This window comes from Acanthisitta chloris, unplaced genomic scaffold (genome assembly GCF_000695815.1).
Source record: "Acanthisitta chloris isolate BGI_N310 unplaced genomic scaffold, ASM69581v1 scaffold28382, whole genome shotgun sequence".
Classification (NCBI taxonomy): Eukaryota; Metazoa; Chordata; class Aves; order Passeriformes; family Acanthisittidae; genus Acanthisitta; species Acanthisitta chloris.
The window spans coordinates 1-17,666 of record NW_008662597.1 but is presented as its reverse complement, the minus strand read 5'-3'; the positions used below and the strand labels follow the sequence as shown (position 1 = coordinate 17,666).

The window sequence follows — 17,666 nt, the reverse complement described above, 5'->3', positions numbered from 1 at the left end:
ACGAGTGGCGCTGCTTGAAGGCCTCCAGGTCTGCGGGAACCAGCGCGTGGGAGCCGAAGGGCAGCCTGGCCTCGCTGCCCCCCACGGCCCCCTCCAGGATGGGAGGGTCGGGGGGCGGATGGGACGGCCGCGCGTGGTGCACCTTGGGCCTCACCACGGCCGACGCACCTGCGGCACAGCACAAAACAAACCACACGTGAGAGTCTGCCAAAGCACCTGGTGCTAACAGAGAATGAGCAAAAGTGCCTGTTTTGTAAAACTAGCTTAGTTTTCGCAACTCACCCTCGTTCGAGGACAGAGGGTCAAACAACGCAAGCAAAGAATCTGTCTGGGAAGGAGGAGATGTCAACTGACTGGCTCCTGCAATATAGAGGACAAAGTTAGTGCTTTGTCACAACTGCCCACAACAGGAGAGACACTGGGAAAACAGCCCTCAGGAGTCCACAAAACCTACACAGCAGAGTCCCTGCAATGGAAATTTGTGTGGAAAGATCTCTGTAGCACATTGAAATGGCCAAAGAATTGCATGACAAACAGTGGGGAAATCCTGGGGAGCAGCACAGCTCCAAAAGGCAAGAGGACAGTCAGTATAACCAAACTGAACTGGGGACAGGTGATCTCAGATCTAGCACTCAGTCTCTAGCACTGCAAAGCACTGGAGTCTCTTAGCCCCACACACACACAGTGCTGGCGAACAAGGAGAATGTTCAGCTTAGTCACCAGCACTCAGAAATTGGGAGAAACTATGGAATTTAAGGATTCTACAAGTGTCATTTGTGATTGCCAGAGATTCTGGGTAAGTAACTTACCATGAGCTGTTTCATCCATGTCAGGGCTTGTCACAGAATCTTTTCCCCCAAAGTCAGAGCTACATTCAGACCTGAGATCCTCAATCTTGTTAGGAATATCTTCAGATGTTGCACTAATACCTTACACATAACAAAAGAAGCATCTGTAATAGCCTTTCTTCCAGGGAGCAAGGAAACAAAATCCCGAGGCTGTTTCAAGGTTTGGTGAATGCTCCAATAACCAAGCCCTAACTCACAGCAGCTCCTACAAACACTCTGCATTTCTGTGCTCCTAAAAGAGCAGCTTATTTCTGCTCTGCATCTTCAAGTTTTAACCCAGCCATGAACATACTCCAACAAGAGGCATTAGAGAAAGACACTTCACTTTGCAGAAAATGAAGAACTAAAAATATGCTGATTTACTTCTCTGAAAAAAAGTTGTGATAATAAAACTAAACACAAGAAAGTTTGGAGTTTCTTCCACATCACTTCCAACACTACTCTGCTACCATTGCTACTGCAGCACAGAGGATGCAGCACAGAGCTCTGCTGTTTTATTTCCTCTGTAAGGTGAACAGAGAATCACTGCTTTGAAAACACCAGATGAGAGCAGGGAATTATTTCATGAGTGAAATGGTGTGTAACTAAAGCCCACACAGCAAAATGAGTGCTGATAGTGCTGTGGTAGAACAGTGTGTTTTGGGAGACAGGGAAACACACCTGACACCACACTGAGGCCTGGTGTGCTGGGCCTAGAGCTGACCTCCCGCACATCCGTGTCGTCAGAGGTGCTCCCCAGCCCAGAACAGCTCTCCAGCTCCTGCAGCCTCTCCTCCTGTTTCAAGTCTGGAGCCTCTACAAAGGGGAGACAACAGAGAGGAGAAAGTATCATCACTCAATGCCATGCTGCCCTGACATGCACATGCAGAAGGAAGGGGGTGCTGGTTTAGTGCCTCGAGTTCTGAGCTAACCCCACCACTTCAGCCAGTTTTCTTACAATGTTTTTGCAGAAGGCAGAACTCTGCACAGAGAGCAATACTGTCTGCACAGAGAGCAGTGCTCTGTCTGCATGGGCATGCTAAGAAGTGTGCACTGTTTCAAGTGTCGCATTTCTCAGACACAACAGTATACAGCCACATCTTCACTGACCAAAGTCAATGGTGGTCCTGGACAGCCCCACTCAACATCACAGGGAAGGAAAGCAAGCACAAGTTTGCTTTGCAAACCCTTCTCTTCCCCTTCGGCCCGTAAGAAGTTCTTAAGCAACAGTAAGTCTCTCCCAGTGCTTTCCATCTTCTCTCTGCCTAGGAACAATTTGTCCTTTCAATCCTGGAAGGATTCACAAACACTGTTTTAACCCTGGGACAGCAATTTCTTGAAGAAAGAGCAAGAGGCTGCTGGTTTGCATTGTGTGCCTCTAGAAGAGTTTTAGAACCATGCTAAAGAAATAAGCAAAAACTGCTCAATTCTGACCTGAATCACTCGGTAATACTTCCACACTCCACGCCTCACTTGTGGTTTCTGATATGGTTGAACCTGTGCAGGGATCAAGCAACACGGATCCTGAACCTGGTAAACACAGCAAGCTGCCTAGCATGTTCTCTGCAGCTGCACCTGCAAAAGTAAAGCCGAAGCGTCCAGCTAGAGCTAGGCTGCCTGGAGACAGCTCTAACACGAGAGACGAGTGGGACACACTCCCAGTGTCCCTGCTAAAGCAATCAGGAAAGGCAATGCTGAAGAGAAAGGAGCGACTGAATACGCCCCAGGTCATGCAGACAAACTCCTGCTGGAGAAGAGCTGCGCTCTAAGCCCTGGGAGCACCTAAGAAAGGGAGGAGGAGGGCTCTGCTGCCTGCGCTCCGAGCAAGCCAAGCACCCCACGTACCAGCTGGAGCACCGAGTTACCTGCGATCTCCTGCAGACGATCCTCGTCGATGTTGGGGTCAAAGTCACTCCCCAGCACATCTGTGCTCCAGGTCTCGCTCACAGTCTCCGATATATCTCTGTCATCTGTCAGACCCATCATGTCGCGGATTTCAAACTTGCGCAGCTTGTCGTCCAGGTTGTCCTGAGTTGTGGCTGTGGAAAACAAACAGTTCTCAGCTGTCTGGAAGGATTCTCCAGCTGCCTGGACTGAAAACCTGGAGGAGCACATCATAGGGAAAACCCAATCAGCCAAGGACTGCAGAGCACCATTACAGGGCTCCAGAGATGCTGCCTGAACACGTGAGATGGAAGGAGGAAAATCTGGATGTACACGTGGTGACTACACTGATGGACAAATGAAATGCAGTGCTACCAAGGAACTGACACAGCTCCTGCTGAGGCTCCCTGAGGTCATTCCAGCCCAACCCCCTGCCCTGGTCAGGGACAGCAGGTTCCTCACAGTCATGTCCAGTCATTTCTCCAGACAACCTCTTTGGACAGCCTGTTCAGTGTTTGGCAAATGGACATTAAACAGGAAGCTATCCAGATGCTTTCGGACCACTCCAATCCAGGTCACTCTATTCCTGATGGGAGAAGCTTGGTATCAAGCAAAACTTTACCACCAGATTCCTGTAAAGGACTTGAGCCTTAAAATTCCAGGTGATTTCCTTTTCCTAACAACAGACTACAAGAAATATTACTTGGGGAAAAAAAGCACCAGAACAAACCAAAACCATAAATAAATGCAAGACTGACTGACTGAACCAAGAAAACAACTCCATTTTCCCCTGAAGGAGTCAGTTTTGCTGCCCCTTCCCACAGGACGTTGGCCCTCCCACCTGCAGCCCCTCAGGCCGTGGGACAGCTCTGGCACCTGCCTTGCTCGTGCTCCAGGAGCTGCAGGGCCTCGACGCCGTTGCTGCCCGAGGGACCTGCGCCGAGCTCCGACACCGACTCCCCCTCCAGGTCCAGGGACGACACTGAGTTGGAGCGATTCGAAGGACCTGGGAAAACACATTGGACTCTACATCTAGTCTGAGTAACAGCTCCTAAACACACAGCACTAACACTCTGGGGCACAGGTCACCAGGAAACAGCCTTTGCCATTATTTTGCCTCCTTAGAATCATGGAAAAATCCAGGCTGGAGGAGACCTCTAAGATCACTGAGTCCAGTGAATTTCTTTTCTTACTTTGAGGAGACAGAGAGCAAATATTAAGTTATGGAAGTTGTACAAAGTAATGGATGAGTATCCAAACCTCCTCCATCCCACAGACACCTGTGTTTGGTCTGAGGTTCACATACAGGACTTGTTCAGAGCCCAGAACTATTCTGAGATATGTAACAGTTTACTAAAACATGACACAAAATCAGCCTGAGAAGTCCAAGTTTAGAGCTAAGTTAGATTATCTTGACTAGTACTGATTTAAGTTTAAAAAAATAACTAAAATCCCTCTGTTTTCTCTTTCTAAGCACATTCAGTTTTTCTCTTCCCAATTCTCAGACTCAGTTATGCCTTTGTAGGACAAAATTTACCTCCAGGCTTTTTTGTCTGAACAGCTAAGAGAAAAGAAGCTCTCAGGGTGAATCAGCACAGCCCTCACAATGGCAAAGACAACATGTATTTAGCACGTGCTCCTTTTAGAGTTAAGGGGTTAAAAGAACAACAACAGAGCAACAAAACTTCCAGAGCAGCCCTTCACCTTCAGATATTCCTTCCAGATTATCACTGCAGAGGGAAAAGCGCAAGGTTTTATCAGGTTTACCATGGAGCTTGTTCTCGTCCACAGGGACATCTCCTTGCCCACCTTCTGCCAGCTGCATATTTAAGACCTGGAGAGTGGGGGAAAGAAACAAAACTTTCTTGAAATCATCTGCTTCTCAGACAATGAAATGTCAGATAAAACACCGCAGATGTGTCTTTGCACTTAGTGGCACAGTGGAGTCCCTAACGTCCTGTTCAGCAACGTCCCAGCTCAGAGCCTGGGAGAGTGCAAGGAACCACCCTGAAACACGAGGCAAGGCCTGATAACAGGGGAGCAGCTCCTGCTCACCCTGCAGAGCTGAGCTGTGCCCAGAGAAGGAAGAGGCTCCAGCAGCAGCACTGCCCACCCTCGGGCACAAGCTGCAGCACCGAGGGCAGAGTGAGCACAGCTCTGCCCCGACAGGAGCTCAGCCTGTGCCTCCCACCCCGAGCTGCCATCTGTGCCCCAGCTCTGCATCTTAAGCAAGGGGAAAAAAAACACCTAACAGAGGGAATTGGAAAGCTATGACTCCCCAGTTCAGCAACAAAGCATTGTAATTCCCATTCCCAAAGCAGCACCACGACCTCCCTGTTCCATGGCTGGAGCAGACAGTGCTCACATCTCCCCAGGTGCCATCGCTTCCCATACCTCATTTTCAGACATCATTCCAGGGGTGATCTGGGGACCTGTCCCCAAGGAAATCACCAGCACTTCTTCAGGCTGAACTTCTGGGATGGTCTCCTGGGAGGATCCCTCGTGATCTCCGTGCTGATCCAGCAGCATGTTTGATCTACTTCTGCTACGAGTTGCTGAGAAAGTGTTGAAATACCAACATTAGGAATCTTTTCCGCCTTTAAGGAGGAAAACAAGACAATACAATGGAAATACAGAACTGCAGTGCTTTAGTTTCACAAGTAAACCTACAAAATCAGTCTTATTAAACTCTGAGAGGTGGAACTGGTGTTTAAGTCTGAGCAGTGCCCTGTGAGGAAGGAAACACTCAGCACAAAAGTTGAGAGAAACAAGGTGCATGTCCTGTTTGTCTGCACAAATTCAGTGTATTCCAATCACACAAAGACATGGAATATATTATATGAGCAAATTAAGTTAGTTACCAACAAAAAAGGTCTATGCTTCTGTGGTTTAAAACACTAAATTATTTGTTTAGAAGGTTTTTACTCCTAAAAAGCAGGACATCTTATTCTAAGAGATGTCTCAAGCCCAGACACACACCCCACATCAGGGGGTTTATTCTGATTATTTTGCGACTCTCTAGTCGTGTTCTCAAGTGGCCTCAGATTCCACGTTAGGCTCCATGGAAGGAAAAAACCCCCAGGGAATGAGGATTTCTTGGTGTGGCAGCATGACACCAATTACTTATTGGATCAAGGAGAACAGGCAAGTGTGCAGAAATCCCAGCCAAACAGCGACCACCACACAAAGGCACAGGAGGGGGTGGAGAACCACAGGTGCACACAGTGAGTCTCACACAGAGATGAGCAGAGAAGCCTGGAAAGGGAAGTGATTGCCAGGGGAGCCCAAAGCCTTAGCCCCAACATGCTTAGGTCGTGTGCCATGAGCCGAAGTTTCCCCGAGAAGACAGAAAGGGCAGTACCCACCAAAAGGGGTTACTAGGGTTATGTGAGCTGACAGATTGGTGGCAGAGGTGTCCCAGGCAGTAATCGCTGCCAATTGCTGTCCTGGATGGCGAGAGCATTAAAACGAAACAAAAGAAACAAAAGCTTTGAGCAAAAGCTATTTCAGACCACAAGATAAATTGCTGCTGTGCCACTACTTTGCAGACCCGTTCAGAGCTAAACCAACGTGGGACAGTCTGTTTTGGGGGCTTTGCTGCTTATCAGGCTCTGCAGAGTTTCATCCTTTTATACACCCACACCAAGTCTCAAGCAAAAACACCTTGTGTGGTCACACTCAAATACACACTGAGAGGAACACTACCTGTTTGAGGGGCAAGTGGTGTTAGTATGGGAAAGTTCAAGACACAGAAATCTTGTTTGGAAAAACTCCAACCAACATAAAATTGCATTCCAGAACACTGACAGTCAGAATCAGAGTGGGCAAATAACGGGGCAGGAGAGAGTTTCTCTTCTCAGCACAGACTCCTGGTCCTGCTTGCTCATCCTCCTCGCCATTTGTTCTCTTCTGAGACACGAAAGTGCTAAACTCACTCTATCCAACAATCAAATGTCTCTGCTTCCACCTTACCACTTTGCTAAGCAATTTTCCCCCTAGATCTGCTTCCCATCTCCAAACTTTGCCTTTGTTACCACTGCCAATCACTACCATTATGACCATCAACTACTCCAGTGCTCTCTTCAGGTTCAGTCTGGAGGGCTGAAGCTCACCATAATTCCATCAGGGAGTGAGGAAGTTGCTTTGCTTTCTATGCTAAAGGAAATTCTTCACTATTTACAAGGAAAAGGTAAGAACTGAAGGTGTAGGGGAAGAGCAGCCCCAAGAGAGGACAGAAAATGGCACAGAGAAGGTCCCAAGGTGTCAGAGATCAGGCAGGAACTGTTCACCCTCCTTACCTATGGGCAACCTGTTCTTTTTGTTGGCTGGAGTGGTTGCAGGAGAGAGCTGGGGGGTGTTATAGGGGGTCATTTCAAGGCTGCTGCTTTTCCCTGGCTTGTTCTGGGGTAGGTTTGCCAGCAGGTTTTCCAGTGCCATCCGATCCTCCTTGAGCTGGTCGCTCGACATGACGTTGCGCATGAAGCCAACCTAAACGGTTACAGAGAGCAGTGCAGGGATCAGCCCAGCTCAGGGGCCAGGTCACACCACTCCTCCTGGAGCTCTGAGGCATTACCAGGGCAGTGAGCTGGCTGTAGGTCACGTACACCACCGTCCTGCTCAGCCCCTCCAGGAGGTTCACCGCCGACAGCGGAGGAGTTTCAACCGCGCGCCCGTCGATGACCACGTCCAGGAAGGCAGCAACACAGCTCTGCAGGGAGAGAGAGGCTGCAGTGAGAGACCATTTCCTAGAGCTTGGAAAGCAACTTGTGACAGGAGTTGGGCAGTTTACAGAACAATGTAAGTTTTGCTTCCTGCTTTTAGACTCTCAGGACGAAACAGCACATATCATCAGAGCCAGAGGAGCAGCAAGGAGTGGGTGCACTCAGCTCTAGCACCTCCCTCGTTCCTTCCCTGCATTCACAAGTGTCACTTAAGGGTCTTCTCACAATCCTTACAAAAATTTACACTGTTTTATGCCAATTAAACTGCCTCTTCCTGGAGAATCTGTTGAGCACAGACCAAAAGTGAAATGAGGAAGCAACACATTATATCACTTTCCAATCTGATTGAATGTCACTTGTGTCCTAATGTGCAGCTTTGTGTGATGACTGGAACAATCAGAACTAGCAAAAACCTTGAAGCTACACAGGGATATCAACAGGTGTTTGAAATCTGACAACACAGCAAGGTCATCAGCCTCACTGCTGCTCTGATGGAGGGAACTGCTCCACGGCTGGGGGTGATTCACACCAACAATGGAAAAGCTGAACCAAAAAGGAAAACCATGCAAAAAGGAACAGAAATTACTTGCACTGACAAATGACTTGGCGATCAACCAGACTCCATACTAAAGCTGTCTCCAGACCAAAGTGCTTTGTTTAGGCTCAGTTGGAAAACCACAGAGAGTAAGTCAGTGTTTTCTAGAATGGCAGGATGGTTTGGGTTGGAAGGACCCTAGAGCCCTTCCAGCCCAGCCACTGCCATGGGCAGGGACACCTCCCACCCGGCCAGGCTGCTCAGAGCCCTGTCCAGCCTGGCCTGGAACACTCCCAGTACTCGGTTAAAAATGTCATTTGCTTTCATTTCTGGTTTAGCATTTGCTTTTAAGAAGTGTCAGCTCAGAGCAGAAGGAAAAATCCCCCAACCCTTAATTCTAGCACTCAAGATTTTTTTTTCCCCTAGCTTTGTGCAGGATTTAATCTGCTTTTCAGTACATGTAACTTGGAAGTTAAATGCTCAGTAAGTCCTTTGCAGTGTCTGAGAGAGGAGACTGCAGGAGGATGATGCTGTATTCACCAAGTCTTGGGTTTTTCAGCCTGGATTCTTACTTTGTCAAATTTAGCAAGGTTGCTCTTGGTGTGTGGATCTCCCTCTTCGGAGCCTGTCATGGCCAGCTGCTGCAGAAGCCTCCCAACCTGGAATGCAAGAGAAGTGCAAGGAATAAGCCTTTCAAAACAGCATGATGGGCCTTATTACAAAAAACACTCAAAACCCTCCTCCTGTCTAAATCCTTTTTCATTTCCTACTCCGAGAAATACTTCCAGTTGAATGGAGAGTCCTGTGCTTGCTTTCAGGGCAGGAAAAATGCAAGAAGCTTCAGGAAAAAAGCAGCCACTGCATTGGAGAAGCAGAGCTGCACACACAGTATGCTGTGAGCATCCATACTTCCCCCTCCCAGGAACAAAGCATGTTTTGTTTTTACAGCACGTCACAACTCAGAGTTTAATCTTGGTCACCCTAAACCTAGAGATTTTCACAGGCTGCATATATTGCACTAAGGGAAAACTAGCAAGAGGGCTAACCCTTATTTCAGGGCTCATACTTCTTATTAACCTCCAACTGCAAAGCAGCTCTCAGTCTGAAGATCCCAGCTGCCAGCCCTGCTGCGGCACGGGAGAGGATTGCTGATGCTCTCAGGAAAACAGTGAGTAAAGCTCACCAGAATGACTACTGTGAGAATCACTCTCTGCCCAGACTACAGACAGCACTGGAGAACAGGTTGTGCTCCTCATGTGGGAACACCCTCAGCCAGACCAGAGTTGCTCAATTCCTTCACATGACATCTCTATGTACTAACACTGAGCTGCCCAAGTATTTGCACAGAGACAAAAACTAGTCCAGGCACTGGGGATGCTCTGAGGGCCAGTGGCACAGCAGACAGCTGTCCACCAGGCAGTGCAGCACTTGCAGCAAAATATTTGTTTTTGCAATACCTGGCATAATATTTAACATCAGCAGGAGCAGCATAATACCCACTTACACACACTCCAGGGTTCATCTTACAGTCACTGTCGTGCTTTACCTTCCACACCTGATAGTGGCTTTTAGAGAGGATATTAGCAGCACTTCTAAGGGACACAGGATAAATGCTGTCAGCTTGTCACGTCAGTTGTCACAGACAAACTTTAGAGCTGCCTTTTCAGCAACAATTAACAGACATTTTGATTGCATTCATCTTGTAAGCAACGGAGACAGTACTTCTACTTGTACTGCAGTAACATCCGTTCTGGTGGGGACAAAAGGGCCAGGAACATTTCCCACATATTTATGCTTTTGAGACCACTTTCAGATCACTCATACCTGCATCAGATTAAATCTTGCCACCTCATTTATAGGAGCATCAGAAATGATCCCGTACTGCTCAGGGTTGACGATGGCAGGGCAGATGAAACAGGCCAGGAGAAGATCTGTGCACATTGCTCTGACCTCCCCAACCTCCAGCCTGTCCACACACGACAGCGTTTTGTACATCTGCGACACGATCCACCTCAGGCTGTGAGGGAAACAGTAAGTGTTTTGTTTGAGATAGCCAATGAACTTGTTGACCAAGGTCACCAGCTTGGCCTCGTTGGAGTCAACCATCTCTTGCACTCTCTGCTTGAACTTTTCTGTGCCTTTCTCCCCAAACAACTTTTCCTGCTGTGCTGGGGAAAATCTCTCGATTAGCTTGTTTGGATCCGTTTCCAGGTGGTCTTCATCTTCAACCAGAAGCTGCATGATGGGCTCATGTAAGGTTGCAGTGAGGAAAAGCTTTGCAGAGAAGAGTCCTTCAGAGAACAGCTTGAACAAGATGCTGAAGGCACAGGTGCCACGTCTCAGCAGCCTCCTGGGGTTGTCGCTCTCCTTGAGCTCGAACTCAATCAGGTAGCGCAGAACCTGCAGGAGGTAGCTCTCGTCCTCCTGCATGATGCAGTTGCCATAGATGGAGGTAAAGACCGTGTGGATGACACTCTGAGTGTTGTCCTGGTTGAGTTTCTCTCCGGCCACCAGGCAGGATGCAATGAGCCTGGGGTTCTCTCTCAGTCTGTTCAGGAACTCTCCATAAGCAGTTTCCTGAAACCCCAACTGCTTATACCCGTCCACGAACTGCGTGTCCTCCAGGATTTTGGCATGCTGGCAACACTCAGCAGGGGAAGCCTCAGCACTTGGAAGAGAAACATTGAAACAGTTTGAGTAACTCTTAAGTAAACAAACTGTCTAAGAGATGGTCAACTTATTAACCAGGCTACAGCCAGGGGAAAAACCTTCCCACAGAGTTAGCACAAATGATTTGCAAATTCAGGGGAGTCTGTTCCATGAACAGAAGCAAAACAAACACAGGTAATCAAAAAAAGTTGCCTGAAGAGACAACTTTGAGGTGCGCTGGACTCCCTGGCCGAGCTTTGCTGCCAAACCTGACCATTCTCAGCAGCACTGCAGACTCGGGTGAGACCCGCAGGAGCTCAGGGCTCTGCTGGCCCAGCCCACCCGCCCCAGGCACCTGGTGATGATCAGCCTGTCCAGGTTGATGCGCTGCTGCTTGGCGATCCAGGCGGTTCGGTAGAGCTTCTCGGCTGTCTTCAGCACCTCCGCGTTGAGCCGCTGGATCAGCTGCTTCTCGGCGCTCACATACAGCCGCTCCTGCTTCAGGTGGTGAGCCAGCGTGTGGATGTCCAGCTTCACCATCTTGGGCTCGGCACCCGCTGCAGAGAGGGGCCAGGTCTGTCACCCTCCGCAGCCACAAACCCTCCAGGCAGTAAATCCTGCCGTGCCCATCGCTGCAGTGTGTCCCCAAACCCACCCTGGGCCCACACCACTCCCCATTAACTGCCACTCTCGTCAGCCCCTGCTCTGTCAGCTCCTCGGGGACACAAATGGCACTTTCTGGTCACCCTGGGGAGCAGGACCCAGAGCAGCACTGCACAGCTCCTCACCACACCTCCACTACAGCAGGTGAGGACCTGGAGGGATGTGGCCCCTGCTATGCTTGGGGTGGCACAGGCTCGGGGAGATGAAGGTAAGTCCCATTCCCACTCCCTCACTGGCTGAGGAACAGGCAAAAAGGTTCCTGCACTATCTCCCTCAACCTACAGCCCATCCACGTAGCCCAGCACTACCCAAGGATGTGACTGCCCTTGTTTCTGGCCTCTTACCTCTCTCATCTATGCATCAGAAGCACCAAACTCCCAGTATTGCTCTGCTAAACATAAGAATATTACTAATCCAAACAACCCCAAACAGACCCAAGGAGTATCAATACCCAGACAGGCAGAGCCCGGAAATAAGTCTGGAAACTTCGCTCAATAGTAGAATTCATTCAGAAAAAAATTCCTCAAATAGTTCAATTCAGAAGACTATTTCCTTGGGCCACAATCCAAAAATGTTGCTTTAAAGAGAGAAGAACTGAAACAACCATAAGCTTTCATAGCACATCAGGGGCTGAAATCTACACAAACTACTGCTCTGCCTGAACATAACATCAGCTCTAACTTCACCATCAGAGAACGCCTCAGTTAGCAGTGCCACGACACTCAGGACACCTTCAAGGAGCAAATCCATCCCAAAATTAACTCTCTGGGAGAAAAACCATCAACTGCACCAATGCTGACCACGGAAGGAGCAAACCATGCAGGTCATGGAACTGAGGATTAACTGCTTTATGTCCTCCCCAGCAGAACTAACAACCACAGTAGCTAATTTGAGAAGAAAAAGGTTTGATCCAGACAACTTGTACAGACACCTGTGGGAAATGTCAGTAACAGACAGGTCAGAGCTGTCTGGGGCTCTGCTGAGGAATCCTTCCAAGCCCAACCAGAGCTGAAATAAAACTTACTTCCCACAACCTGCAGTGACTCTGGATGAACTTTGCTTCACAAACCAAATCAATCCACACTTGAGAAACCACAAATCATGTTCCCTGTGCTGGCCCAGTGCTCTCCCCTTCAGTACCTTAAAGATCTGTGGTTCACTGCTCAGCAGAGCAGGAGGTGATCCTCACTGAAGAATGCAGATTAGCTCCCTAATTAGGCACAGGGTTCCCATTTGTTGGGGGTTTTGCAGCCTGATAACCAGGTGCACTGACAACCATCACTGCTCCTCGTGTGATTAAGTGCTTTCACCTGTGGCTTTAACCTCAGCACCAGGACCCAGGCAGGGATGAGCAGAGGAGCTGTCACAAGTCTCTAAGCATAAAAATTTGCAATCTTATTCCACGTGATGGTTCAAAGACCATTCTCAGCAAACACAGACACCTGGGTATAGAAAGCTCTAAAAAATATCCCAAACTCAACCCCCCCCAAACCACCAACCCTAACGAAGAGGTTGCAGCTGCTGCATCCAAAGCTGAGGTTACCACAGGACCCTGAAGGACACACTAATTCCGATACTTTTAACTAGGACAGCCTGAGGGAAATGATTAGAAAAAGAAACACTGATGTTACTGCCCAAGCTGTTTGAAAAGAAGTAACAAGTTCTTGCAACAAATTTATTTTTAGTCCCAGAATTTAAGGGCTTGTAAAAACAACCCGAATTAAAGTTGCTACTGCTTGTGAACAGTGCACAACCAGTTATTAGCTGTGAGCCACTGCTGCTGACCAGGACAAAGCGGCACCCATAAAACCACACAAGACCTGCAGAGCTACCTTCTGGCTCTTCAGACACTTCCCACTGGAGGGAAGAGTTGCTCCTACTTGATCAAACCTGAAGTTTTAGTTGGCATTTCCCTCTGCTCTCCCTGACAGTCAGCCCAAGTGCTTCTCCTGCTTGTAAGCAAGTTTGGGGACCCACAAGTGTTGCCCTCCATGAATAGCCTGTTGACTTTCCCATGCTCCTGTGCCTTTGCCTTGCCAAATCTCAAAGCAGGCTCCTGTTTCTGTGTCACTGGGGCCAAACACACTGAACAGCAGAGGAGCTGATTCAGCAGCTCCTGAGGTGTCTCCTACACTTACAAGGGATTTCTCTCACTCTTTCACTCAAGGTCTTGTTCTGTTTTGTGACTAGGGAAGATGTTTGTAGCATCAAGGATGGGCTAAGCACTCAGAGCTCTCAGCCTCCAAGGAAGAGTCCTCTTCTTCCTCCTCTGCCCATGGGTGGGAGTGAGCTCCAAACAGCTCATCAGCAATAGGGACAAAGGTGTCCTGGAAACAAGAGACTTCGGTAAGGTTTGATTATCAAAATCGCAGTTACATTGCTGGTAACCTTTTCTGGAGCTATGGACAGTGAAAACAAAGAAGTATATAGAATCACATGGTCCTCAGGAAGCAAGTAAGGCTCCCACACAGTCCAGGGGCCTCTCACACGTGCATTCATCCACCTGTCCAGCAAAAAGAGGTCAGATGACTGCAGAGCAGCACTGTACCATGTGTGGTGCCCCCTGAAAACACCCAACAGCACAGGCCTCACACCTGCTTGGAAAGTGAAGAGAACACCCAGCAGAGGAACAATCTGGGCACCTCCTGACCACACAGCATCTTAGCATTGCACAGGCATCAACACCCTGAGCAGCTGGAGGACGTTTCCCACTGTGTGCACTCTCGTTTGTTGTGTTCAGCTGCCACCATGGATCTCAGGCCGAAAGAGCACCATCAGCTGCATCTGCACTCCTAAATATACTGGTCCTGTGACTACCTGATAACAAACATCCTACCAGTTGGCCATGACCCACATGTGTCTTATCTGCCTCTGGTGTAGAACAGCAGAAACAACGAGAGCAAGAGGAGAATTGGTTGGGAACTGAGCCCCAGCAGGTTACTATGTACCACTGCTTTGTCAACGACTGCAACAATCCAAGGGATTCTCCTGTCAATCCGCAGAAAACCAACTGCACCACAGCAGATTTCACCCTCCGTGCAAGGACAGGAGAACAGCAGCTTTCTCACCCGTGCAAACTCCGCAAAACCCAAACTGACTGGACTGTGAGGGCTGCTGGAGACTCACCTCCGTGGAGGAACACCTCCCCACTCCCTTTCACACTTCCTAAATTACTCTGAAGCCACACCAGCACAGCAACAGTGCACGCAACTCTGTCTTCACCTGAAGCCTCTGGCAGAGAGCTGAGCAGCCCAAGGTGTAGTTTAACACACATGGCACCTCAGCAGGGCTCAGTGAAGGAACCCAAAGCACCCAGCTGAACAGGATGCAGGTGCTATTCCCCTCCTCAGCTCTGGTACTACTGACACAGCCTGTCCTGAAATGAGAAACTGCTGTACCACTGACACACCTGTGTGACACACACTGCTCCTCCCCAGAGCCTCTTCCCTTTAGGAGGTGGAGAGGCAGTGGCTGCAGCCCCTGCCCAGGCCCACAGCCTCACTCCAGGCCAGCAGCCAGAGCAAAGCTTGGGGAGCTCTCAGGCACAGTTGGTGTTTGGTGACACTGCTGGGGCACAGTGAGTGGTGGCAGCTCTGGCAGCTCCAGCTCGTGCTAATTCCAGGACCTTATTTGTCAGAGCACCTTATCAGCTCCTCATAAACACAGAGGTGTCTGTGAGTACCCAGGACCTGGTTTAGGAGTACCACGCGCCGTGCACAAAGTAGCAGATGTCTGTAAGCAGCTGCACAAAGGAGACAGTTTAGGATACTTAGATACCCAACAGCCTGTTGTGGCTGAGGAGACAACAGATATCTTATGTGCAGATTGTTTTTCAGTCCTGGAATTTCATGTTGATATGAAAACATTTCCATTTCCTGTCAGTTACTTCAAGACTACTCAGGAACCTACTGGTAGCTGTGACACAGTGAGAGCAGCTTAGCTCAGCAACTCAACAATTTCCCTTCATGATGCTCCACATATCAACAACAAAGACTGCATGACCTGACAGCATCTGAGATGCCTTGCCCTGCTAGCAGCAGAAATTTGTGCAGAACCCAAGGCAATCTGCCCTTTGATGAGCACAGGGCATGGATTGCTTCCTGCTCTCAAAAGTCCTGGAAAACATGGTGTTGAATCTTTTTAGGTGCTGAACTTCACCTTGCAGAGCACATGGGTTTGTCCTGTGACATGCAGGAAGAAGCCACATCTCTGCTGAGTGTTTCTGTGATTCAGAGGACAGAAAAGACATGAAGCAAAGTGGTGAATACTGCTGGTACACCAGATTCCTCTTCCTCCTCCCGCGTTTCCTCCTCAGCCTTAGCTGCTCCTCCTCAGTCTCGCAACACAAGACAACTTCCAGAGCAAGTTTGGGCAGATTGAATGTAGGCAGGGCAGGGCAAGGCCAAATTGAAATCACCCAGTCTGACTGAAAAATAAGTCCTAAGCAAGCCCGAGTAGCTTCCAGGCTCACGCAGCCCTGACAGAGCACCTCTTTGCTCACCAACACTCACAGCAGCAGCTAACAAGCCTGGTTTCTTTCCATACAGCCTGTGTCCCACAGAGCAGCTCAGAGCCCTCTCTGCAGCAGGATGGTTCCCCAGGACCCAGGGCTTGGTGCTGAGCTCACTACAGCCCCCACCACCCCAAACACTCCTGCGACACGTGAAGCACGTTTCAGTTCACTGCAGTTCAACTATCTCATGGACATCCATAAGCAACTCATCTCTGAAGCTTGTGTTCTGCTCTGAGCCCAATCATGTGCAAGGAGCACCTCATTTCTTGTGCCCTGTCACAGACCTTCTCAGCAGTGCCCAGACCAGCTGGTTAATAAATTATATATTATGGCACGGCATAAAATCAGTACAGCCCATAACCAGGCTGAAACCTGCTCCAGCTGCTTGTGATGCTGGAAAGAGGAGGGTCACACTAAGAAACTTTCAGTCAGAACAAGCACAGAACTCAAAGCTGCTCAGACTGACCAAACCAACCTGTTCCCAGCCCGTTCTCCTGTGAGCAGATCCCTTCCTCTGAGGGAAACGTCCCATCCACAGGCTGCCAGGAAGGGCAACTGCTCCTGGGGACAGTGACGAATCTCACACTAAAACCCCTGTGTGGAGTACCTTAATTCCTGTGGAACCCTCCAGGCAGCAGCAGTTTGGGTCTGTTTCCTGAAAGCACCACCCTGCTGCTTTCTCAGAACCCTTCACGTTTCACACACTGCCCCTCCACTCCCCCTCCACCCTCTTCACATTGCAGCTCCTACTCGTGAGTCAACTGCATCGTCCACCAAAATAGCATTTTACCTATCAGTAAGTGTAGTGTCACATGCTCACTCCAGAGCTCCATCCCAACAGCTCTCAGCCTCGAGCATGGAATCATGACTGTGCAAGAAAAAAGCTGGATGCTCCCTGGATCGAGTTCTCCAGCGTTAGGGGTCTGTGAGCAACCGAAAAGGGAACTCACCACACTCGTCAAGTTTCAAGTTTTAAACCTACACAACCCGAAAGGAATGACGACAGCAAGAGGCTCCCAGGGCAGTGAGGGCCTTCGGGTACCTCCACAGACCTCAGGAGCTGCTGGTGCCTGGGCACCACAGGGCAGGGGAAATGGGCACAGAACTGCTGATCCCTGGGCATGGCTGGGCAGATGAAATGGACACAGAACTGCTGATCCCTGGGCACTGCTGGGCAGGGGAAACAGGCACAGAACTGCTGATCCCTGGGCACCGCTGGGCAGGGAGAAAGGGGTACAGAACTACCCAACTCTGATCACCATTGGACAGAGAGAAAAGGGCACAGAAATACAAATCCCTAGGCACTGCTGGGCAGAGAGAAAGGGCCACAGAACTACCCACCCCTGGGCACCACCGAGCAGAAGGGGCAGAGGGAAAAGCACACAGAACTGCTGATCCCTGGGCACCACCAGGCAGAGAGAAAGGGGCACAGAACTACAGATCCCTGGGCACCCCCAGGCAGGGAGTAAGAGGCACAGAACTGCTGATCCCTGGGCACTGCTGCGGAGGGAGAAAAGGGCACAGAACTGCTGATCCCTGGGCACTGCTGGGGAGGGAGAAAGGGGCACAGAACTGCTGATCCCTGGGCACTGCTGGGGAGGGAGAAAGGGGCACAGAACTGCTGATCCCTGGGCACTGCTGGGGAAGGAGAAAGCGGCACAGAACTACAGATCCCCGAGCACCCCAGGCAGAGGGGTAAAAGCACAGCCAACCCCTCTCCCCAACTCCTCCCTCCCCCTCCATCGCGATACCCCCCCCCGACATACCCCGCTCGTCTCCCGCAGCTCCTCTCTCTTCCCTCTCTCCTCCTTCCCTGCAAAAACCAACGCGTCTGCTCAGGCCACGCCGCTGCCTTCCTCCTCCTCCTCCTCCTC

The 17,666-nt window shown here is 49.8% G+C and overlaps 1 protein-coding gene across 1 annotated transcript; it reads right to left on the bottom strand.

Annotated features, from left to right (window-relative positions):
• Positions 1-4: 4 nt before the first annotated feature.
• Positions 5-11,156, bottom strand: GAPVD1 (GTPase activating protein and VPS9 domains 1; the record flags this gene model as incomplete). The annotated part of the gene is made up of 14 exons (XM_009070667.1): positions 10,972-11,156; positions 9,792-10,635; positions 8,540-8,626; positions 7,285-7,419; positions 7,010-7,199; positions 5,106-5,266; positions 4,479-4,545; positions 3,592-3,717; positions 2,693-2,866; positions 2,262-2,402; positions 1,509-1,643; positions 810-929; positions 283-360; positions 5-168 (listed from the first exon to the last, which is right to left on the bottom strand). Coding segments are annotated over exons 1-14 (2,607 nt in total), but the record flags the coding sequence as incomplete, so codon positions are not given.
• Between the last annotated feature and the right edge of the window lie 6,510 nt (positions 11,157-17,666).